The 25484-nt window shown below is 36.3% G+C and overlaps 1 protein-coding gene and 2 long non-coding RNA genes across 4 annotated transcripts in view; 2 read left to right on the plus strand and 1 right to left on the minus strand.

Moving 5' to 3' along the window:
• The window catches only part of LOC309513102, a 49294-nt gene extending 48241 nt beyond the window's left edge, over window positions 1-1053 (plus strand). Inside the window, exon 3 of the long non-coding RNA XR_014211302.1 lies at window positions 768-1053. This is a non-coding gene — a long non-coding RNA (uncharacterized lncRNA). The remainder of the gene's footprint in view (window positions 1-767) is intronic.
• The window catches only part of nadka (NAD kinase a), a 30445-nt gene extending 6953 nt beyond the window's left edge, over window positions 1-23492 (minus strand). Inside the window, exons 1-10 of one of the 2 annotated variants that reach the window (XM_082188758.1) lie at window positions 23275-23492; window positions 20473-20651; window positions 18114-18197; window positions 15383-15512; window positions 14790-14895; window positions 13882-13967; window positions 11836-11938; window positions 11031-11170; window positions 6321-6420; window positions 2556-2627 (exon numbers count right to left, since the gene is read on the minus strand). In XM_082188758.1, the coding sequence (XP_082044884.1) occupies window positions 2556-2627; window positions 6321-6420; window positions 11031-11170; window positions 11836-11938; window positions 13882-13967; window positions 14790-14895; window positions 15383-15512; window positions 18114-18197; window positions 20473-20651 (1000 nt within the window). In that variant the 5' untranslated portion in view covers window positions 23275-23492. The remainder of the gene's footprint in view (window positions 1-2555; window positions 2628-6320; window positions 6421-11030; window positions 11171-11835; window positions 11939-13881; window positions 13968-14789; window positions 14896-15382; window positions 15513-18113; window positions 18198-20472; window positions 20652-23274) is intronic. The other variant, XM_082188759.1, reaches the window with a different exon arrangement.
• On the plus strand, window positions 8359-11024 carry LOC309513071. The gene is made up of 3 exons (XR_014211269.1): window positions 8359-8373; window positions 8678-9624; window positions 10257-11024. It is a non-coding gene; the product is annotated as an uncharacterized lncRNA (long non-coding RNA).
• Window positions 23493-25484: the final 1992 nt, after the last annotated feature.

Consider the following 25484-nt stretch of genomic DNA (forward strand, 5'->3'; position numbering starts at 1 on the left):
ATGATCAGAAGATGATCAGCATCAGCTATCGGCCTTATCAAGAGGATTTGACATTTCCAATTAATGTAGGCCAAATAAATTATTATTATTACTTTTATTATTAAACTAATAGGCTATTAGCTACAATTCAATTTCCCCACAATAATTTTACAGCGCATCATCCCATAACCGACGAGCTGTAAGATTAGCTTACTCCTCATTTCAAAAACAACATGTTTAAAACGAATGACTTCTCTTTAATTTTTGCACTACTTTTGGTCCACAAGAGAAATATTAAGAAAATAAATGAAGACAGTTATATACCGTAAACAGCACGTTAAAGCAGATTAGCTCTCATCGTCTCTGAGAGAATGTGCACCGTTAATGCAGCGTCACGCTGTTACTTTCTCCTTCTGTAGTGAATAATTGACTGGGGTTTCAGACTTCTCCACCGCCATAACTCTAGAGCAAAGTTTGCACATTGCTTGTGTGATCTCCACTGACTCGCCTTCATGGTTTATAATGTAAATATTTACAATATTGTGCAAAAATGTCCTTTATCAACAATTGCTTGCAAAATAACAGACAGAGTTTGCATACACGATTACCTGTGATAAAATCAAGTAAATTATTAAATAAACGAATAGCTAAATAAACAAGCACGCTAAATCAACAGACAGAATTAGTGGCTGCTGTCACTTTAAGAGCAGCCGCTGCTGATCTCACAAGCGCATCATTCTCTCACAACTCTTAACATTCATTTAAGACTTTGGTTAACTCATTTAAAGGGATAGTTCACTTTGAAATTAAATTTTGGTATGTTTTAGCTTACCTCAAGGGCATCCAAGATGTAGGTGTCTTTTTTTCCGCAGTAGTTTCAATTTTGATATTTTTAGGTCAAACCGTTCTTGTCTGTCAGTCATATAATGCAGGTCGATGGTCACTGTCTCAAAGAGCATGCACAAAGTCCAAATTAAAACAATTCCCCGTCGTCCAAATTAAACAATTCCCCCTCGTAAGTACACAATGATGGCCTAAGACACGAAACGAGCGGTTTGTGTGAAAAAACTAACAGTATTTATGTTGTTTTTACCTCTTGAACACAGCTGCGTCCAAATGATCTGAGAGCGCGGGCGGGTATAGATATATACACTAGATGTCGCATTGGCTACTGCGAAACCGGACTTTAATTTGGACTCTGTGCATGCTCTTTGAGACAGTGACCATAGACCTGCATTATATGACTGACAGACAAGAACGGTTTGACCTAAAAATATCAAAATTGAAACTACTGCGGAAAAAAAGACACCTACATCTTGGATGCCCTTGAGGTAAGCTAAAACATACCAAAATTTAATTTCAAAGTGAACTATCCCTTTAAGGCTGCTCATATGAGGATACTCGACACAACTGACAGTTTGGCATAACTGTGTTATTGTTCATTCAAGTGTGAAAGAGAACTCGATTCTGACCAAGCGGCAACTCCCGGTCTCTTTCTTCAATCCAACACAGAAGTGAGTTTAACTGCAGTTCATCGACTGGCCACTAGAGACCGGCTGCAGAAGAGAGTCAATCCCATAGACCCGCATGTTAAATTGCCCAACTTTACAGCAGAAAAAAACATGTTTACAGCCTGGTGCAAAAAGTGGTTTTGGTCTATATAGCTAATTTTGCCCTTCATGACGACTGTGAGGCGGGTGAATACTTTGACTCATAAATTTAAATTATATTAAGCCTCAAAGTTCTGCATAATTAAGGGCGTGGCCACTTGAGTGACAGGTGGATTGCCGCTGATGTCACTACTAGCATTTGTCTGCTGTCTGTTAACGTCACGGCACCTCAGCTAATCCGCCTCGCAGCACATTTACGTTTATCCGGGAGTGACGCGCGGCCAAGATGGCGACGACCGGCTCCGCCCACTTTGGGCTTCAAACATGCTCTTCAGAAACATAAGGGTGACGTCACGGACTCTACGTCCATATTTTTTTTACAGTCTATGATACTGGCGCGCGTCTTTCTGTGGGTCATTTGTGTGTCACATAAAGAGGACATTCACAGGCAGCGCGTCCTCTTGATTTGTTGCGCTTGAATAGTTTAAAAGCATTTGCATGAATAGGAGAATGGTCATATAATGTAACGCTAGCCAACGGATGACAGAAGAAACGGATGCTGCGTTAACTGCGTTAAAAATTTTCAACGCGTTAAACTGGAAAAAATTTAATCACATGCGTTAACGTTGACAGCCCTACTTAAAATACATAATGTAATATACATAACATAAATGTAATCAACTTGTGTACATTACGCATTATAACAAATGCCAGCAGAGGGCGCCAGCGGCCTGGTGATTGTTGTTACTAGTGACGGGAAGTTCGGATCATTTTACAGACTCGGATCTTTGAATCTCGTTCATCAAAATAAATGAATCTTTTTTCCAAGTAATTTCGTTAATTTCAGCAGAATGCAATTAAAAATGTTACATGTTAATAGCCAAATTCCCCAACGCATCTACTTATGAAACGTTAATCACATTTCGAATAAGAAAACACTATAATACAGCCAAGGTGTTAATTCACCTGCACCTCCCGGTCCGAGTCGTTCGCCCTTTTGTTTTGTCCCGTCACATCCCCAGGCTGAAGCTATACAGTCTGTACCGGAAACAGAAATGATTAGTTCACCTCTCGAGTCTTCAGGTCCGAGTCGTTCGTTCTTTTGTCATGTGACCTCTTCCCGACTCAGTATCTTGCAACAAACACAACACTTTCTCCATCATACGGATAAAGTTTAAAGCATTAACCAGTCTTTATTACCATATTCAATGTTATGGAAAAGAACCATTACCATCATGACAGAAATTCACAAATTTATCAATTATAAGAAATAAAAAAGCTACAATTTAAGACCAGAAACGCGTCACATAACTCCAATAATAAAAAAGAAATAACTAAAAGCTTGTTTGTAAGGAAGGTTGGGAGTTGTGGTATCCAATACAACAATAGAATGAACGACTCGAAGACTCGAGAGGTGAACTAATCATTTCTGTTTTCTGTACAGAACCTATAGGATGTTGCGCATGCACGTTCAACACAAAATGAACGAATCACTCTCTGAGTCAACTCGTTGTTCTCGAATCATATTAAAGATTCGTTCGAAATCTTTAATATTTGGCCACTTCTGATACTTATGAAAGAAAACCAACACGTGGACGTCAAAACATGCAAACTCGGAGCAAAGGTTTAAACTTTTATTTTGAAATCGCGATGAACAATTTAGAAACACACTGATGTATTCTCCTGTGCTGGCGTAAGGTTTATAAATAATTCACCTTACAAATCTGATGAAATGGCGCATTTTGTGTTCCCAGATGAACGTTATAAGCAACCCAGACTCACATTATATGCGGAGATGGAGTTTGTAAACTGAGCTGCTGAGACGCTCCACGCATGTACAGAACAGCGCATTTATTCATTTAATTATCTTATGCGCCGTTGACTTTAGAGCAGGTTTCAGGCGGTCAATGGCTCAGTCTATTTCAGTTCCTCAAAATAGCAACACACCAACAATGCGCCTGAACACACACCTGGTTTTCAGACCAGCTGCCCACGGGCGCACAAATAGGTGCTATTTAAACAATGTAAAAAATGAAAACTGCTTCAGGCTGGAACTAGCATAAACACTCGCGTCACGCCAGGCGCTGCATTGCACCGGTGTACAATAGGGCCCTTTGTTTTCCACCAGAGGACAGAAATCCTCCATCTAAACTAAAGCATGCCATATTTTCCACATATGCATGAATTAAAGTGAGAATTTTTATTTATTTATAATTTTTGCATTTTTTAAACTTTTACTTTAAGCAGTAAAAGTAAATATTACTGCTTAATAATAATAATAATAATGTTTAAAATAGTAGGCTTCATGTTTTTAAATATCTGAAAAGGAGGTATAGTGATGATGTGAGTAAGAATACATCTTATATTAAAATAATACAAATAGTTTTTACTCATTTGGAGTCAATTAATTAATTTACCTTAATTATTTTTGGAACAGAAAAAAAGGCTAAACAGAAAGCCTAACTAATCCTAATCTGTGGTCGTTTTGTAAAATGAGATCAACTTGACCTACTTGACAAAGAGAACATCTAACAAAAATTACATAAAGTTGTGAGTCGTCTGTGAGGGGCCGCTGCTTTACTTTTGTTGTGTTGGTTTATTTTGTGATTAAAGTTACATTTGCTGGTTTCCGCCTCCTCCTTCCTTGAGCCGACATGTTGGAACACGAGTGTTTTTAACGCTTTATTTACAATCACAACACGCATAACAATTGGAATACTCTGAGTCAGATACATGAAAGATTATGATTTGACGTCACTACCAGGCGTCATAACCTGATTTATTAATAAAGTCTCGTAAACACAGTTTACTTGCATTGTCAGGTTATTAGTTTGCATGCACTTTATAATAACGTTCAGTTACAAGTAAATGAATAGTTAATTTACTAATCACTTTACTACAAGTGATTAGTAAATTATTAACTAATCATTTACGAAACATGACTATGCGTTCATAAATTATTCATAAGTGATATGTTAATTATTGTATGTTTTGTAGATTCAGTAATAAGTCATTTACATTTGATTAGCTAATGATTAACTAATCATTTACAAAACATGAATATGCGTTTCATAAATGTTTAATAAATTATGTTTTTTTTTGTATGTATGTAGCAATTAGAGGGTGCAGAAAGTGTTGTAAATGCCTTGTATACACACGTACCGATCATTTGTAACAGGTCAACACAATGATGTGTAAACGCATGAATAAATCATTTACAACACTTTCTGCGTCCCCTAATCTAAACTATTCATCACTTGTAAATGTGTTACACATCATTCTTAGATTACCTCTTCAAGAATCAATAAGGCATAAGATCAACGAATCGTATTTATGAATGATGTGTAACACATTTACAAGTGATGAATAGTTTAGATTAGGGGATGCAGAAAGTTTTGTAAATGATTAGTTAATCATTAGCTAATCAAATGTAAATTACTTATAACTAAATCTACAAAACATGGATAAAATAATGAACATATCACTTATTAATCATTTATGAATGCATAGTCATGTTTCGTAAATGATCACTTATAAATTACTTGTTACAGAATTTACAAAACATACATAAAATGTCAGTATATCACTTGCTAATCATTTATGAATGTTTTGTAAATGATTAGTTTATCATTAACTAACCACTTATAAAAGACTTACAACTGAACGTTATTATAAAGTGTTACCGGTTATTTCAATATGCAGATTTTTGTGAGTTATCAGTATATTGGAGTACATGCTAAACATACTTATTTTTTGTTCGGTATGTTTTTGGTACAGAAGGGGTGAAAAAACAACAAGTTTATTTTATATAGCGCCTTTCTGCAAACTCAAGGTCACTTTACAATGCAATAACAAATAACATGACAGCAAGTATAGAGAACACGTACAGAAACAGATAAGCATACATAAAATGAAACGGTAAAACGTGTGGCGAAAAGATTTGTTTTAAGGTGATGTATAGATCATGACGTTTTTGGCTCGGTCTTTAACTAAAAAAAATGTCTATCAATATTGCTGTGAACTCTTCATACTGCAGTTTATGGTGCAAAATGGAGGAAGAGGTTTAAAGTGCTTCCACTTTTGGATAAAAAATATCTCAGCAAACTGTATATTTTAGTCAGAATTATTGTGCTTCCTTTCTTTTGCGCTCTGTCTGCTTGACGCACATGAATTGAGTTTAACAGTGACTCGCTTGTTGTCAGGAAGAGCCTTTATGCAAAAAGAATTTCTCAAATGTACAGATAAAAAAAACTATAAAACCGTATTTCTGTGTATCAAGTGCTGAGGAAGAGCTGAAATTCACATATGCTAATGGGAGTTTGGTTTCCGATACGCATTGTAAATAGTCAACCAATCACAACAGACTGGGCCATCTGACCAATCAGAGCAGAGCAGCTCTCAGAGAGGCGGAGTTTAGAGAAACTGAATCCTTGATCGAACCGTTTCAGACACTGTGAGAAAAGAGCTGATGCTTCAATGGAAATTATGAGTGTTTTTTGACCTTGGATGCTTGTAAACCTATTCTAGGAGACTCCAAAACAAAACTAGGGACCTTTAAAATAGCATAATAGGGGAACTTTAAATGTAAATTAATCCATTAAGGACGTAGGTTTTTTTTTTTTTACAGGAAACAAACAGAAAGGACATAAAACTGATATTTTTTGTAGTATAATAGATTGATGGACTGTCACGACATGAGTAATTCACTGGATTACACTGGTTCACACTAACCATCTCCCTGAACGGTGGTGATCAGGTGACCATCCAGAAACAAGTCCAAATTAGAGAGGTAGGACGACGGACCTCGGTCTACAACAACTTCATTCAGCACCTGACAGAGGAAGACAGATTTATTATTTACACACAACAGCTTTACACATGAAAATATCTGAAAGCAACAAATAAAACAACTGAATAGGGGTAGGGGTGGGGGTGGTGGTGGTGCAGTGGATAAGACACATGCCTTTGGTGTGAGAGACCCGGGTTCGAATCCACTGTGAGACACCAATGTGTCCCTGAGCAAGACACTTAACCCCTAGTTGCTCCAGAGGCGTGCGACCTCTGACATATATAGCAATTGTAAGTCGCTCTGGATAAAAGCGTCAGCTAAATGAATAAATGTAAATGTAAATGTGAATAACTGCCCAAAAAGCAAACATTCAGAAGTAAAGAATATCATTGTTCAAGTTGGTTATATTAACATGATATCAGATTAAGGATTAAGGGGACCTATTATGCATATTTGAACATAAATGTGTGTCAGCAGTGTGTACACAACCACCCTATAATGGTAAAAATCCACCCACTCCTTTTATTATATTGTCCATAAATCATAAACAGTGACTCAAAATGAGTCGTTCGCGTTTTCTATACATTGTGTCATCACGATGTAACAGACCCCACCCACGATCCTGTATCAATGAATACAGAACACGTCTTTCCATCTCACTTGTCCATTGCTTTTCTATGCAAACGTGCTTTGCTGGAGTATCCGAAGCACGAGCTGTAAAGGCTCCGCCCTCTTCTGGAATGGGGCGGGAGAAGCAGCTCATTTGCATTTAAAGATACACGAAACAGCACGTTTTTGCTTTCACACAAAAAGTAGCATTTTTAGGGATGGTATAATAAATGATCTGTGGAGCAGAAACTTCACATACACATTCTGGGGACGCCGGAGACTTATATTACATCTTGGCCATAATAGGTCCCCTTTAAAATCAATTAGTCAGTTGGCTGCCTGAAAGTCAAGTAACTACTGAGAAAGCCTTTTATTATTAAGGGTCATATACACCAGGCATTTCTTAGTGACATGGACACATATTGTAGTTGTTAATCTTAGCCCTTCTGACAGAGATATTCAACAAGTAAATATGCTAAATGACCTTTCAGTACATGATACTATCAGTCACACACATCATTTCTGCATAAGAAAAGGAGAACTGCACAGAGCAAACTACTGCACTGAATTGAACTTTTATTCTAATAAATGGTTTGACAGCATGCAGTGCTTTACTGTGGAATGTAAGCGTGCATAATTTCTTGTTTGCAGTGCAGGCAGCGTCGCTGATTATTAAAGAAAGCAATCTCAATGTTTGTAATGTTACAAGACACCATCGAGGAGCACCACACCATGTTGTGTTACATGTAGGACAATAACAGCTTTTTGCATTTATTTCTTCTTAGTTTTTTGTTATCAGTGATGTGCATTAGGATATTATGTTACATCTTATGTTGTTAAATTAATGTTTATTGCACTATTTTAGTGTAATGTTGGTGTTTTGTATTGCATGCAAAGGGGTCATAACATGAGAAATCAAATTTGCCTTGATCTTTTGATATATAATAGGTCTGTGTACCATTAAAACATCCTGCAAGTTTCATAGCTTAAAAAGCCCTCCTCATTATAAACAAAGCATTTAAAGCTCCAAAAACGGGTCATTTTTATATTGCTGGATTTGTGATGTTACACGGTCAAACACATTTGCATATGACTGCCTCGAGAGCAAGACATCGACTAATCGTTTTACATCATCGCACCATAGGCCCCACCCATTGGTATTCAGTTGCTTAACAGCAAACAGAAGCCATTATAATGACTGCCGCTGTCTACACTGATACAGTATACAGATGTGTTCAGATTATAATGACTGACGCTGTCTACACTGATACAGTATACAGATGTGTTCAGATTATAATGACTGACGCTGTCTACACTGATACAGCATACAGATGTGTGTTCAGATAATAATGACTGATGCTGTCTACACTGATACAGTATACAGATGTGTTCAGATTATAATGACTGACGCTGTCTACACTGATACAGTATACAGATGTGTTCAGATTATAATGACTGACGCTGTCTACACTGATACAGTATACAGATGTGTTCAGATTATAATGACTGACGCTGTCTACACTGATACAGTATACAGATGTGTTCAGATTATAATGACTGACGCTGTCTACACTGATACAGTATACAGATGTGTTCAGATTATAATGACTGCCGCTGTCTACACTGATACAGTATACAGATGTGTTCAGATTATAATGACTGACGCTGTCTACACTGATACAGTATACAGATGTGTTCAGATTATAATGACTGACGCTGTCTACACTGATACAGCATACAGATGTGTGTTCAGATAATAATGACTGATGCTGTCTACACTGATACAGTATACAGATGTGTTCAGATTATAATGACTGACGCTGTCTACACTGATACAGTATACAGATGTGTTCAGATTATAATGACTGACGCTGTCTACACTGATACAGTATACAGATGTGTGTTCAGATTATAATGACTGACACTGATACACTGATACAGTATACAGATGTGTGTTCAGATTATAATGACTGACGCTGATACACTGATACAGTATACAGATGTGTGTTCAGATTATAATGACTGACGCTGTCTACACTGATACAGTATACAGATGTGTGTTCAGATTATAATGACTGACGCTGATACACTGATACAGTATACAGATGTGTGTTCAGATTATAATGACTGACGCTGTCTACACTGATACAGTATACAGATGTGTGTTCAGATTATAATGACTGACACTGTCTACACTGATACAGTATACAGATGTGTGTTCAGATTATAATGACTGAAGCTGTCTACACTGATACAGTATACAGATGTGTGTTCAGATTATAATGACTGACGCTGTCTACACTGATACAGAATACAGATGTGTGTTCAGATTATAATGACTGATGCTGTCTACACTGATACAGTATACAGATGTGTGTTCAGATTATAATGACTGACGCTGATACACTGATACAGTATACAGATGTGTGTTCACATTATAATGACTGACGCTGTCTACACTGATACAGTATACAGATGTGTGTTCAGATTATAATGACTGACGCTGTCTACACTGATACAGTATACAGATGTGTGTTCACATTATAATGACTGCCGCTGTCTACACTGATACAGTATACAGATGTGTGTTCAGATTATAATGACTGACGCTGATACACTGATACAGTATACAGATGTGTGTTCAGATTATAATGACTGACGCTGTCTACACTGATACAGTATACAGATGTGTGTTCAGATTATAATGACTGACACTGTCTACACTGATACAGTATACAGATGTGTGTTCAGATTATAATGACTGAAGCTGTCTACACTGATACAGTATACAGATGTGTGTTCAGATTATAATGACTGACGCTGTCTACACTGATACAGAATACAGATGTGTGTTCAGATTATAATGACTGATGCTGTCTACACTGATACAGTATACAGATGTGTGTTCAGATTATAATGACTGACGCTGTCTACACTGATACAGTATACAGATGTGTGTTCAGATTATAATGACTGACGCTGTCTACACTGATACAGTATACAGATGTGTGTTCAGATTATAATGACTGACGCTGTCTACACTGATACAGAATACAGATGTGTGTTCAGATTATAATGACTGATGCTGTCTACACTGATACAGTATACAGATGTGTGTTCAGATTATAATGACTGAAGCTGTCTACACTGATACAGAATACAGATGTGTGTTCAGATTATAATGACTGATGCTGTCTACACTGATACAGTATACAGATGTGTGTTCAGATTATAATGACTGACGCTGTCTACACTGATACAGTATACAGATGTGTCTTCAGCTTCTGACGAACTCCACGCGCTTGAGTCTGTCAACAACAGGACAAATGGAAGAGTGAAAGAACGTTCACTTTGAGCCTACCGTTTAAAAAGCTTGTTTGCGTATCTGTACAGAATTCAGAAGGATCTCAGCGACAGAAACAAGTGGATGTTCATTTTAATGGCGTCTCAGATTATATGTTTGTTCAGAGCATATTATTTAGTCAGTGAGGCACAGTGTAATGGAGAGTTCGCAAAGAATCTTTTGTTGAAAGATGAAGCAGCGACTGTATTGGATTGGACAGCAGCTGCATCATAAACCGCAAATAAATGATTTTATAATGCTTTGTAAATGTTTTATATGGATAATGTTTTATCAATAGTGAGAGGACATTGATACTGTTTCCTATGCAATGACGTTAGCCAATAAAAACGGATCATTTCAGACAGAGTGACCCTCTGAATGAGGGTTGAAAATAATAGTTTTCCTCATATACATTTGTTTTTGGTGCAAAACCCCCCCAAAGCTTTATTAACATTATAAGTGAATCTCAAGGAACAATTAAAATCTCTATTAAAATAATAAAAAAATCCATGTTATGACCCTTTTAAATGGTTTGCTTGATGACAGACATGCAAACATTGAAAGGACAAACATTTTAACTTAGTTGGGACATTAAAAATGAAAAATCCAATATGTACTGCAAGAAGCTACTGAACAGTTAGTGTAACGAGAATACTGGAAGTGTAATTCCCTGTATCATTACAGGAAATGTGGCACTCACTTGATACTGCATAGTTTTGTGTTTGGGTTCAGAGTCTCCGTTAGTGATGATTAAGCTCGATTCCTCCACAGGTCCCTTCTCTCTGCACTCTTTCACTACCTTCACTTCCAGTCGACTGCGTAAAATAATCGCAGCATTTCCTACAAACAGAAGAAGAAAACACTGCATAAATCCTCTACACATACAGCCATTACATTTCTACACTGCATGAAAACAATGCTGTCAGCTGTCTAGGTAGACAGCGAACTAGATTTTGAAACACAGCTATGGTTTTCATGAAAAGAAGGATGGTGTGAATCCAAACAAGCCATAATAAAAAAAAGTATCCGTTATACTTTATTTCAATAGTCCACTTTAGACATTCTACTAACTATAAGCAACTTTGCAACTACATGTCAACTAACCCTCAGAGTATTAGTAGACTGTTAGTAGTTGCAAAGTTACTTCTAGTCAGTAGAATGTCTAAAGTGGACCATCGAAATAAAGTGTAACCATTTGATTTTACATGCTGAACTTCTAAAATCACTCTAAAATCTATTAGATTGAACTGATGTCTATTGTTGGTCCCAGGTAAAGCAGTTTTCATAAAGCAATTTACCTCACTACTGTGACACAAGAGCAATAGCATTCCTATAAATCGATACTTTGAAGCACAATACAGCTGCAGAAGTGTAAAGATTATTGAAAGAAACCAGATTGGAAAGTCCCAATATTTCAGACCGTTTTGACCACCTGGAACCTGAGAAAAGTGTCACAAATATAAACTGTGAAAAACCAGATGTCCTCTTACTGTGTAATGACTTACCTTCTATAACCTGGTTGACCTGAGATTGGTATGTGTCGAAGTTAAATGGTGTAAGAAATCCCAGAGAACCCAAATGGAAGGCCATGACAGGGGGCACACTCTCCTACACACACACACATTTATATTTAGGCTTTTAAAGGGTGTTCACACTGACAGCAATTTCTAGTAACAAAGCTACAAGAAGTCACTTCATTTCAATTTGAGTTTGCAATCTCTGGCAACATAAACATCATAAGGTGAGCATGTACAATGTAGTGAAAATAAAAGTTTAATTTTATGCAAATGAGCAGGGGCGCAAAATACATTGATAATCAAGATTATGATTACAGATACCATAATTAACAAAGAGTGACAATTGTGACCGCTCTCACTCACTCACTCACTCACTCACTCACTCACTCACTCACTCACTCACAAAAAATATACTCACTCACTACTAAAAAATATACTCACTCACTCACTCACTCACTCGCAAGTAAAAAAATATACTCACTCACTCGCAACTAAAAAATATACTCACTCGCAACTAAAAAAATATACTCACTCACAAAAAAAAAAAAACTCACTCACTCAACTAAAAAATATACTCACTCGCAACTAAAAAATATACTCACTCACTCGCAACTAAAAAAATAAACTCACAAGTAAAAAATATACTCACTCACTACTAAAAAATATACTCACTCACTAACTCGCAACAAAAAAAAATATACTCACTCGCAACTAAAAAATATACTCACTCACAACTAAAAAATATACTCACTCACTACTAAAAAATATACTCACTCACAACAAAAAAATATACTCACTCACTCGCAACAAAAAATATACTCACTCACTCGCAACTAAAAAAATATACTCACAACTAAAAAATATACTCACTCACTACTAAAAAATATACTCACTCACTAACTCACTCGCAACAAAAAAATATACTCACTCACTCACAACAAAAAAAATACTCGCTCGCAACTAAAAAATATACTCACTCACTACTAAAAAATATACTCACTCACAACAAAAAAATACACTCACTCGCAACTAAAAAATATACTCACTCACAACAAAAAATATACTCACTCGCAACTAAAAAATATACACTCACTCACTCACAAAAAATATACTCACTCACTACTAAAAAATATACTCACTCACTCACCTCACTCACTCGCAACTAAAAAATATACTCACTCGCAACTAAAAAAATATACTCACTCACAAAAAAAAAAAATACTCACTCACTCAACTAAAAAAATATACTCACTCGCAACTAAAAAATATACTCACTCACTCGCAACTAAAAACATATACTCACAAGTAAAAAATATACTCACTCACTACTAAAAAATATACTCACTCACTAACTCGCAACAAAAAAAATATACTCACTCGCAACTAAAAAATATACTCACTCACAACTAAAAAATATACTCACTCACTACTAAAAAAATACTCACTCACTACTAAAAAATATACTCACTCACAACAAAAAAATATACTCACTCACTCGCAACAAAAAAATATACTCACTCACTCGCAACTAAAAAAATATACTCACAACTAAAAAATATACTCACTCACTACTAAAAAATATACTCACTCACTAACTCACTCGCAACAAAAAAATATACTCACTCACTCACAACAAAAAATATATACTCACTCGCAACTAAAAAATATACTCACTCACTCGCAACTAAAAAATATACTCGCAACTAAAAAATATTCACTCACTCACTCACTCACTCACTCACTCACTCACTCACTCACTCACTCACTCACTCACTCACTCACTCACTCACTCACTCACTCACTCACAAAAAATACTGCATTCCAAACTGCATAAATTATGCTTTTGAAAGGCATTTGGAAAGAAAAACACTAAATTAAATCGCAGAAACCGAACATAGTAAGCATTGCAACATCGAGGGATCACTTCACCTCGACCTTTATCGACATTATGGAAGTTTACATATTTTTTGGTCAGTACACTTAGATTCTCATTATTCTGTCAATATTATATCAGTTAAGAAAAGATTTTCAAACCTGGAAAAGAGAGGAAGCATACAGCAAAGTCCCATCTCCTCCCAAGCAAATGATGAAGTCGACACAATTGGAAATATCATCATAATCTATGAAACATGTCAACAGGTCACATGTAAATTTTACACATTACATCTTTACTCAGGAACACTTCCGTTTTTAAGTCCTAAGCAGATTTTATAATCACTGCAATGGCTTCCCTTAAATATTGGAGAACAGTCGTCAACTAAACGTAGCTGCCTATTTCTGTCAATTCAAGGTCGATTATACTGTAGTTTAACTACTTCTAATTAACTGTTTAAAGTCCCCCTGTGATGAAAATCAAGTTTCTAATGTTGTTTATATGTCTATGTGGTGATTTTAATATGCTTTAAGACAAACCAAATTCATAAGTCGACACCATTGCTGAGTATTTTCTTCTTAAAACTGCAGTGAACCAAAGAACCAGTCTCAAAAACACGGTTTGAAATCGCTGGTGTTTCTGACGTCACAAACTACCTTGTAACCAATCACATCAACGAGTGATCGTCAACGAGTGGACCTCTGAGCTGAGTGAGTGAGTGGAGGCGGGGCTCATTTGCATATTCATAGAACCGCGCATTCTAAATGAGAGTGTCGAGTTACATTCAAGATATTTTAAGGAAAAAAACATTTAAGTATGTAATTTTGGTGATCAAATATGAGTTTTAAAGGATAAAATGATTGACTACAGAGGGACTTTAAAATAATTGTAACAGTTTCAAAGTTGCACATTACGTGGTTGTGTAAAAGTCATGGAAATATATTCAACTGACAGCACACAATTTGATAATATTCTATTATGTATTCATCAATGCATTCACACACTGAAGCGCACACACACAAAACAAATTACACGAGGTATAACAAAGTACTTTTGGATAAATCCTCACCTTCTCTAAAAGTGCAAAAGTTCTTCTTGACGGAGACAAAGCTCTCATTAGCAATGGCTGGATCTTCAATGACTTTTCTCTCCACATAAACAATCATATTTTTTTGCTAGAAGCCAAACAAACACAATGACAGAAAAGAGCAAATATGAACAGATGTCAGTAAACATTATGCTTTGATTTTACTCAACTGATAAAAAAAATAAATAAAAAAAAACACTTTACAAAAGCATTTTTGTTAATGCAATCAGTGACATACCAAAGATGCTCATTCAAATTTGCCAAAAATTTACAAACAGATGTGGCCTTTAGGAATGTGCATATTACACAGTATTGCTGGCTGGTACACCGGTTCATCCAGTATACTGGTCTATATTCCACGTACAATATGAATTTTTTAAATACCGGCGTACCAGTGCGTAGCTGAAACAGTTTCAGCATCTATTCAATGGCCACGAAGATCGCAATATTGTGAGGGAACCTCTATTAACTGCAGATCATCATCAGCACTGCTTTCCATTGAACCATCTTTTCCCTTTGATGCACACACTGCACTGCCACATCTGCATTTTCTCTTTTTTATTCTGTCCTCTCACCTGTGTCAGAAAAACGCAGAGATCTTTGAAAGGCTGTAGCAGACTGGCGTCTCTGATTTTCTTTATAATAAGGACACTTTTGGGTGGCTTGTTCCATGTCAACCTCTGACTGGCTGGATCTTGTATATGCCTGAGTGAATAGATATGAACAACACACTTTTGTCAATATAGTAGGGGTGTAAAGATACCCTCACGTCACGATTCGATACATATCACGATACTCCAAGACATATGGTAAAAGGTAAACAAAAAATGTACTGTTGATTTAAAATGCTAAATTTGGTATTTCATTGTGTGTGTAAATGAATAGGCTTGGAATTGGTGCAGGAAACCCAATGCACAGGACAATAGAGACACCAGAATAACAATATTCATGATTCTGAAGCTAAAAATACAGTATATTTTTAGATGAATATGCTTGCTCTGTCTCTGACTAGATATATTTAAAATAATGTCGCCCACTTTTACTGGTAACATAATATATTTGGCATTATCAGGAGCCACAAATATTCCCCCATTGCATTATTATACATTATATTAAACATTATATATAGTAGTTTAATGTAGTACTGACACTAAAACTCTGTAAACGTGATTATTTTTCCTCACAGTAATTTTCATTTTGGGTGAATTATACACAACACATATTGTCACCATCCGCGATACATATTGTTGCATTTTTGTATTGTGATATATTGTTACACCTCTACAATATAGTGTTGTTACATTTAACATTTGAAGTTCAGTGGGTGATGAAAGAATATTTAAACATGTTAAGGATTAAAGATTTTTTTTAATTTTTTTTTATGCAACTGATCATTGTGCAGTAAACCCCCCAACACATACTATTAAAACTGACTTCCTTGTAAGTCCAAGAAGAGATCTTATTGAAACCAGGCTGACTCATTTACTTCCTTGTGTTTTTATGACGTAATAGACATCAGCAGAGTGAGTAACAACAGCTACATCATCGCACTGTAAGTACAGTAATAAGGACAGACAGGAGAATTACTCCGTCTAAATTACTGCATTAAGGATCCTAAGGAATTAGAAGAACAGCTGTTTATTTTCAATTATGTAAATGTCAAAGTAGAGTATTATTTGTTCTGTAACTGTTCATTTCACTGTGGATTATTTGGTAAACAAGCCACAATTTGGCACAGGCTTTGCAAACAGACTCTGAGAGAAAGATGGTCCTGATAGTAACGCCGCAACATGTAAGAAACAATGTTAATTCTAATATGTAATCTGTGATAAGAGATTTTTGATACGCAAAGACTCGTGCAGAGTCAGACGTTCTTAGTCACATAATCATTTAATGCTGTTTAAGCATCACTATGACCTGGTTTCACACACAAGCCTTAGATAGATTAAGTCAGGATTAGGCCTTAGTTAAATTAGGATATTTAAGTAGCTTTTATAAACGTCTTAGAAAACTAACGTCTTAGTTTTTTTTAGAAAAAAACATTACTGTTGTGCATATGTCAATGCAAGTTGCTTTCAGTTAAGATAGCTCACATGCTTTTTAGTCTGAGAATAGAGGGTATGCGCGTGACGTCACCGTCGGCCGGGGTGACTGCGGTTACACACTGAGTGGCAGAAACACTGAGCAACAGCATTAGTTTTCAGTGTGAATGCCGCGAAAAACACACAAAACACATCTAAAACGGGAAAAAGCTTTGAGATTGACAGTACAACTAGATTTGACAGGAAATCTGAGGTATATTTTTACGGACTGCCGAAAGCTACAGAACAGAGAAGCAAATGGATCTCTGCAAATCACAGAAACAACTGGATCCAGGCAGAGAAAGGTGGATTTGCAGATATCATTTTGTGTCAATATGCTAGATTTAGGGATAAAAATCATACCCTATATATTGTATTGTTATATATTGTATTGACAACAACTCATCAATTAAATATTTACCATCGTATATTCGGCATAATTGGATGTTTTTAAATAAACACTGACAAAAAACTATACAAGTTTTAGTGCTGGATGATATGATGATGTATATAACATTGATGTCAGTGATCACATGGATTTAGATCTATATTGTATTTATATAAAGCGTTCACCGGCAAATTTGCTTTATGTATTTCCCCGGTGTTGAAATCAGGCTCATATAAATGTCAGGAAACATGATTCCTGGCGGCATGTCAGTATCTATGGATCACTGGATCACTGGATCTTTGGTAGGTTGTAAGGAACACTATATCGAGCTTTAGTTTAAACTGATAATCGTTTGTTTTACTCGTGTTTTCACAGTTTCCTCTATTAACTCCAGTCACTCAACAGCTCTTCTGCCACTCAGTCCGGCTGAGGGAGTGTGTTCCTGTGGGAAAGTGACATCAACGCAAACCTTCTATAGGCTTAAGCTTTGTCTGTGAAACCGGGCATAAATCAAGCCAGTGACTAAACCATCAAAACTCTTCCTCTTAGTAGAAATGAAAATCATCCGTTACGAAAAGCACTTCCGTTCAGTGCAGCTCTTGCCAAAACCCCCATTTTAATCAATGATGCGGTTTACAACTCTTTTTACATTGTGTTTGTTATGATGAAAGCATTAGTGAAATTGTGAGATCATTGCATTCGTGGTCGTAACAGACATGACTGTGCTGGGCTACAGTCTCAGTGCTGCAATCTTTTATGCTTACTATAGTCAACACTCTTCACAATGATTTAACCTCGGCATCTGCTGTAAAAGGCAACCGTAGTAAAACGACTCACATGACAGCTTTAGGGTTCTTCAGCATGCAGGCTTTGGGCCCGAATGTGGTGACAGGGCTTGGTCCATGAAGTGACTGTGTCCTCCTTTAAAAGAGCAGAAAGATGACAAACATGACTATAGCATGGACCTCTAATTTTAAGTGCATAATATAGCTGCAGGCAGCGATAACGGGTCCAAGCACAATGGTCCCATCGCAAATTGGTGGCTCTAGAAACACATTGCACAGTGAAAACATGCATTAAAATGAAAGAGGACTATGTCTATATCTGTTGTTCTGTAAAATAAAGTGAAATAAAATAATGATAATGATAATATATACAGTATTCCCCCAGTATAAACTAGTTATGAACTTTTAAAATGGTGCATTAAACTTTTGGAGGACTGCAGTGGTATATATGGTGTATAGGAAAAAGTAAAAAGTTTTCTACTTTAAAGAAAGTAATAAAAAAAAGAAAAAAAGAAGCAGTCTTCCCCTTTACCGACATTCAATATCACAGTACAGAACTAGTAAAACATTTTGTAAAGCAGAAGTGTTGCAAGTGTGGAAAGACTGTAGTTGTGGAAATTATGTGGTAAGATAAGGCAATCGTGTGTTGGATGAAACTATATATACACAATTGGTGAGATCAGGCTATAGATCAGGTTCTTACCAGGAAACTACTACTGAGAGAAACTGATAGTGACACTGTAATGCATCATCCAAACAGGTGTTTCACTGTCATAGCTATAAGTTGTGTATTTCAGAAAGCTGTATACTGCAGACCATCCATTCAGTTCTCCCATGTCCTTGGCTTTTAAATAATTTTGCCTAAAGTAACTTGCAGTTGAATCCATTCAGGACTGTGTTTCTTTTCCAATAAAACAGCACTAACACCTTCTCAACTGAAATATATATACTAACAGACACGATTAAAGGCACTTTGAGTCTAAAGGCCCCTGATATACTTCCAGCAAAATTGAAGAATGAATTGGTGATGTCAAATCCACCCACTCCTTTTTTTTTTTATAATCCCCATAAATTAGGGCTGGGCGATATGGCCTAAATAATCTACAAATCAATCTGCAAATGACAAAGAAATAGTTCAAAACAAGTTTTAACTTTATTTTGTTTTGATTTTCCCTTCTGGGATTTGATCTGTAAAAAAAATTTTTAATTACAATAAAAACTTACATCACAATAAGTGTATTGTGATTGTCAAAACATTTGGTAACTAAACAGAATTTTATTAAGTTTAGTGACAACACAATGTTTACATGGTACAATGACTGGTATGCTACTGTTTTTATTATTGCTTTCACAATTTCAATTCAATTCTTATGCGATTTGATTCTGATCTTGATTCAATATCGATTCCTTTGGATAAATATTAGGTACAGTAGATGCATGTTAATTTTTCTAAAATAAATAAATACAAAATCTCACCTAATGCTGTAAACATACAGAGCCCTGTCAGCTGGTATTATTATTAAAGGTTAAAAATAACATCTCAAATTAAACATACTGGTTTTTTTTATTTATAATAACAACATTATAATATTTTAATGATATAGGTAAAAATATAATAAATATGTAATATAGTTATCATATTTAGCAAAATACTCCTCTCTACAGCAATTTTTTTAAAGTCCAACTAACGTGCTATGGTCATTAAAAGGCTTTCCTGAGGTGAAAGTAACGTTACGTGACGTATTGTTCTCCAGCTGTTTTATGGACCTCTTTCCGCAGTTGAAAAACACTGATCAATCAATTTTATTTCATTTCGGTAAGTTGAACTGTATCTTTCAAATTATCTATTGATCATTCGTGTTTATTTAGCCTACTATTAACTAGTAGTAAAGAGTAACAGATGATCGGTTCACGTGCCGCTTGAACTCTGTTAGAGATCAGCGGATTCAGTTTGTAAATGTCTTGTTCATTTGCCATGTTGTTTGTGTATCTCTATGGCAAACGCGCGGGGGGAGGACTGAGCCCGTTCGGAGCTACGGGAGCCCAGAGGGGAGCGTTGGCGAATGTTAAAGAGAAAACCGATTTTCATTCAAACAAATCTATGTAAACTACACATTCGAGTTAATCGCTAAAATCGATTTATCACCCAGCCCTTCCATAAATCATAAACAACAAGTGATTCCAGATAAGCTCCGCCCATGACTGGTGACAATCTGCAATATATGACAGTGTGGCTGCGTGACATTCTCCAGTTTTGCTATTGCCGGAGTATCCGGAGCACGAGCTGTAAAGGCTCCTCTTCTGTTTTTGCTCACGCCCAAATTGGGTGCAAATTTGACAAGCTATAATAAACTAGCTATGGCGTATTTTTTGCATAATAGTTCCCCTTTAAGTCTAAATAGTTATTTTACCTGAACTTAGCGGAGCAATGTGCTGATGGCATAGACATACTCCTGGTTTTAGTCCTGTTCCGGAAGACTTTCCCACGGAAAGGCTCCTCACTGCTATCACAGGCTGAGCAACACTTGGGAAAAGGCTCTGAGCTCGCATCTGACTTTAGTGTCCATTTAGACTCGCCAGAATTCTCCATCTGGATGGCAAAGTTGGAACAAAAAGACAAAATATGAGCATCAGTTCACAAACACACTGCATACACACAGAAAGACACAGTCTCACAGTGCCAAGTTTCTGCCAGTCTTACACACACTAACATGACACATGCCGCATTCAGGAAAACAACTAAACAACACACTTAACAGAGAGCAACAATGGTCCACTTCTTGAAATGGTCTATGTTCTGCGCACCTGCAATACAATGACCTGAATGTTGAAACTGTCACTAAGCAAGTTCTTAAGGTCAGAAAGTCAAATAGTTGCTCTCTCTGTGGTATTTTTTGCAAGTATTCTTTTTTTTTGAGCTGGGAACACTTGCAGATTCAGGAAGCTTTCACACCGGACACGTTTGGAGCACAATGTTCCCCGATTAAAACTTGACTCTATTGAACCCTGGTGCATTTGTGTTCATCTTACGTCATCGCAAACGTGCACGGCACATGATAGAAAACATACTGTGTTTTCTATTCATTTGGTGCTATTATGCACGGCAGACTTTTTTTTCTTTTGTCAAACCAACTTAGATAATGAATGTGTTTCAGATAACATCATATTTTGAGTTTCTGTTAATTAAACCAATCTCCTTCATTGTATTAACTAAAAATGTAAATGTCAATAAACTCAATTTTAAAGGAACCGTATGTAAGATTGTGGCCAAAACTGGTACTGCAATCACTTTCAAATGACTGCAACTTCACTTTTAAATGACAATATCCTGGCCGGACTACTGTTGTCAGTGATATAAGTATTTGAAATGAACATGATTTCTTAATGTGTAGTGACATATCAGGGCCATTTTATGATTAATTGAAATACATTTCTTACATACAGTTCCTTTAAGGCAACTTACTTTTTTAAGTTAAGCCAACAATACATTTTTTACAGTGAAGTCCTCCTGGAAATTCGTATTTACGAGGTGGGAAGTCGTGTTTACGCCATCAGGTGCATTCAAGTCACTTTCGTCAAGGTCACTTTTGTACCTTCTCTTAATTAACTACGCAAAAATACAGCAATGATTTTAAACTATTTCAAAAAAAAATTAAGAACAAAGAATGTGCATCAGGTTTCTTTTTTATGTTTTTAATTAGTTTATTAAGCCACTGTAAAGTTTATCGTAACATATTGTAGTGTTATATTACAATGCTGCTATATTTTGTGGAGGGAATTAGCTGATTTTGTTGTAAATAAAAAAAGCCTGGCAACAAACACTGCTAAATATCTGTAAGTATTGTGATATTCCATCACGTTTCTCACTGACACACCCCAACTCGTAAAGATCGGGGCTTAAAGAAAAGCCTGAGCTTCACACTCGTATTTACGTCCAACTTGTAAGTACAATGTTTCGACATGACTTGAACGCACCAACATTCATGCAAACAGCGCCACAGTTTCAAACTCAGACCACTCCTACAGGTAGTCTTGAAATTAGCAATTATGTTGATAGTTAAAAACGAGATAGGCCTACATTTATATCTTCAACATTATTAGATCTTCATATATTCCTCTTTAAAAGAAAAAAGCATCGGCTGTATGCAAAGTGATCCACATGAGGTTTTTGAGCACTGAAAATGTGTACAATTTACTTATGGAGATCCCCATATCTCTTGAAATTACCCATATTGAGCCTTAAAATATAAGATTACAAAAGAAATGTTGTTAAGAGTTGCAATCTAAAAGTATTTTAAGAGATCTTAAATAATTCCTGGGTTACAGGCATGCAAACACAAGAAGTGCTTTTCCCCATTTTTGAACTGTCACTGTTATGTAACAATGATTGCTAAAGTCAGCAGATTTGACTAATAGACCAACCATTCTCTGTGTATAAAATAAAGTAATGCTGCTGCCATCTTTCTTAAAGGGAAAGTTCAGCCAAAAATTAATATTCTGTCATTATTTACTCACCCACAAGTTTTTCCAAACCTCTATGAATTTGTTTCTTCTGCTGAACACAAATGAAGATGGAGTGAAGAATGTTGGTAACCAAACAGTTTACGACACCCATTGACTTCCATAATAGGTTAAAAAAAGATATACTATGGAATTTAATGAGTTAATTATGACAGAATTTTCATTTTTGGGTGAACTGTCCCTTTAAGTAATTTTTACCCCCTGTAATTTGGGGGTAAAAACCCTCCAAATCTCATGTGAAAATGGTCATTTTAACACCCTTCTACAAAATAGTGAATTACTCAGCAAATATACATCCATGACACTTCATATTTTGTCTCTTCTTCTTCATTTATGTATTTCTTTCACTAGATTATCAAAATCAAACACTGCACCTGGTGAACTCTGGCTCTGGGTGAGTTGACACGGAATGACACAATAAACTGAGTCTTCATTATACTATTACACAAAGCCTGAAAGTTTACACACGGATTGTTCTTTAGTGGAAAATCTTGTTTCTAAGCTCGTCTAGACAGCATTTTTGTCGTGATCCGACTCAAAAACAATACATACACCTGCGATGACCACAATCATACACGAGCCACAATACGCTATCGTTATAAACGGTTCAGTTTGACAAAAGAGTTCTGAAATAAACGCATTTAAGCACAGGTTTAATGAGTTAGCCGCTAATGAGAGAAACAGTACTGTACCTCACACGGGCTCGATCCCGATCCTTTCAAATAAAACAAAAAAAAAAACAGCTGATGTTTAGCCCACTATAAGGCTAGCAATACAGCAGGCGTTATCCCCTGTGACTCTGGATGTAGAATATTAATACTTCCATCGCTATATGTTTCTGGACGGATCAAAAGCTAACAGGTTTCAACAGTCTCTCTTCAGCTGTCATATATACACGAGCGAACACTTCCTCGAGATGACATCAAACCTCTGCGCCCATTGGCTTATTCTGAGGGGCGGGGCTTGGCTTGGCTTGGCCAATGAATATTCATTTCTTAAAGCGTCTTTCACGAAGCACAAAGATTTTTTTTTAATAATGTTATTCCCCCACGTTTGAAATGCTAAACCAAAGTTGTTGTTTTTTTAATTGCTTGAATAAAATAAAAAACGTATTAATTAAATGATGTATCATATAAAATACATACATTTGTGTATACATAGATATAGAATAGTATGTGTTAGTATTAATGGGTCAAGTGTTGACGCAAAAGATGTGTCTTCAGCAGTTTCTTGAAAATGGCTAAAGACTGATGAAGGTCCAGGTCCAGGTCCGTAAAAATGATTTTGTGCCTCTTTGGGATGATGGCACCACAACGCGCAGTTCACTTGCAGAACACAAGCTTCTGGAGGGCACGTGTATGTCTGAAGTAGTGAGTTTAGGTATAGGGGTGCAGACTCTGCAGAGCCAGTTGTTCTGTAGGAAAACATCAGTGCCTTCCTTGAATTTGATACGAGCGGCAACTGGCAGCCAGTGCAATTTTTGGAGTAGAGGAGAGTGACGCGTGTTTCGACTTGACTTGAAGTCAAGTTGAAGTTCGACTTGATAAAGACAATCTTGCTGCAGCATCTGGGTCAGTTGCAGACGTTTGACAGTGATGCTGGAAGACCAGCCAGGAGAGCATTACAACAGTCCAGTCTGGACAGAACAAGCGCTTGGACACGGAGCTGTGTAGCTCCGATATGGGGCCTGATCTTTCTAATGTTGTATTAGGCAAACCTGCAGGACAGGGCAGTTCTAGCAATGTGGTCCGTGAAGTTTAACCTGTCTGTCCAAGGTTCAGACTCACCCCTCCAAGACACCCTGAAGGACAGACTGAGAGGTAAGAATTTTCCTGAGATGCCTTTCATCTTGAGGGTTGACAGGAGGATCTAGTGTGTCAAAAGCAGCAGACAGATCCAGCAAGATGAGAACTGAGGATCTGAAAGCTGTCTCTGAGATTATCAGCCACAGTCGAGTGACTGCATTTATTGCATTTATTGTTGGCACTGCAAAATATTCAATATGGACCTGAAGAAACATTGTGAAAGAATTGTGAAATGAATATATGGCTGTGTTTAAAAAGAAAATTGGAGAGTATTTACAAATACTGTGTGTTAAAATGGAGGATAATAGTGTTTTTGTAATTTGGTGACTTCAGTTACGAAACAGCTTTAATACTTTCAAAGTAAAGCGGAGAAACAACTGCTTTCAGAAGTTAATTTTAAATGCTTTATTTTTTATGTCTTTATGTTTTTATTTTTAAACTGTTTTGAAATTCAATATTTCTTCCCACCCAAATCTTACTTTCCCAGCAGCCATAGGGTATTTTATATTTTGTGTGTGTTGTGTGTTTGATTTTGTGTGGTGCAGTTGTAATTAAAGAGTCTACATACCCCTGTTAAAACGGCTGTTTTTTGTGATGTAAAAAAATGACTTTTGCACCTTTAATGTAAAAATTACAACTTAAAGTCTCCCTGTAGTTGATAATTGTATCCCTTAAAACTCATCTTTGATCACCAAAATGACATATTTAAAAAAAAAATCGTTAAAATAGTATACGTGGTTCTATGAATATGCAAATGAGCCCCGCCTCCACTCACTCACTCAGCTCAGAGATCCACTGGTTGACGATCACACGTTGATCTGATTGGTTACAAGGTAGTTTGTGACGTCAGAAACACCAGCGATTTCAAAGTGTGTTTTTGAGACTGTCTTTGGTTCACTGCAGTTTTAAGGAGGAAATACTCAGCAATGCTGTCGACTTATGAATTTACACATGGTTTGTCTTAAAGCACATTAAAAACACCACATATAAACAACTTTAAAAGCTTGACTTTCTCCACAGGCCTTAAAGGGATACTTCACCTCTGGAAAGATGAATGTGTATTTAAAATAGGTCATTTATGTAGAAGAAATGTGAAA

The sequence above is a fragment of the Leuciscus leuciscus genome (assembly GCF_965113295.1).
Source record: "Leuciscus leuciscus genome assembly, chromosome: 13".
Lineage (NCBI taxonomy): Eukaryota > Metazoa > Chordata > Actinopteri > Cypriniformes > Leuciscidae > Leuciscus > Leuciscus leuciscus.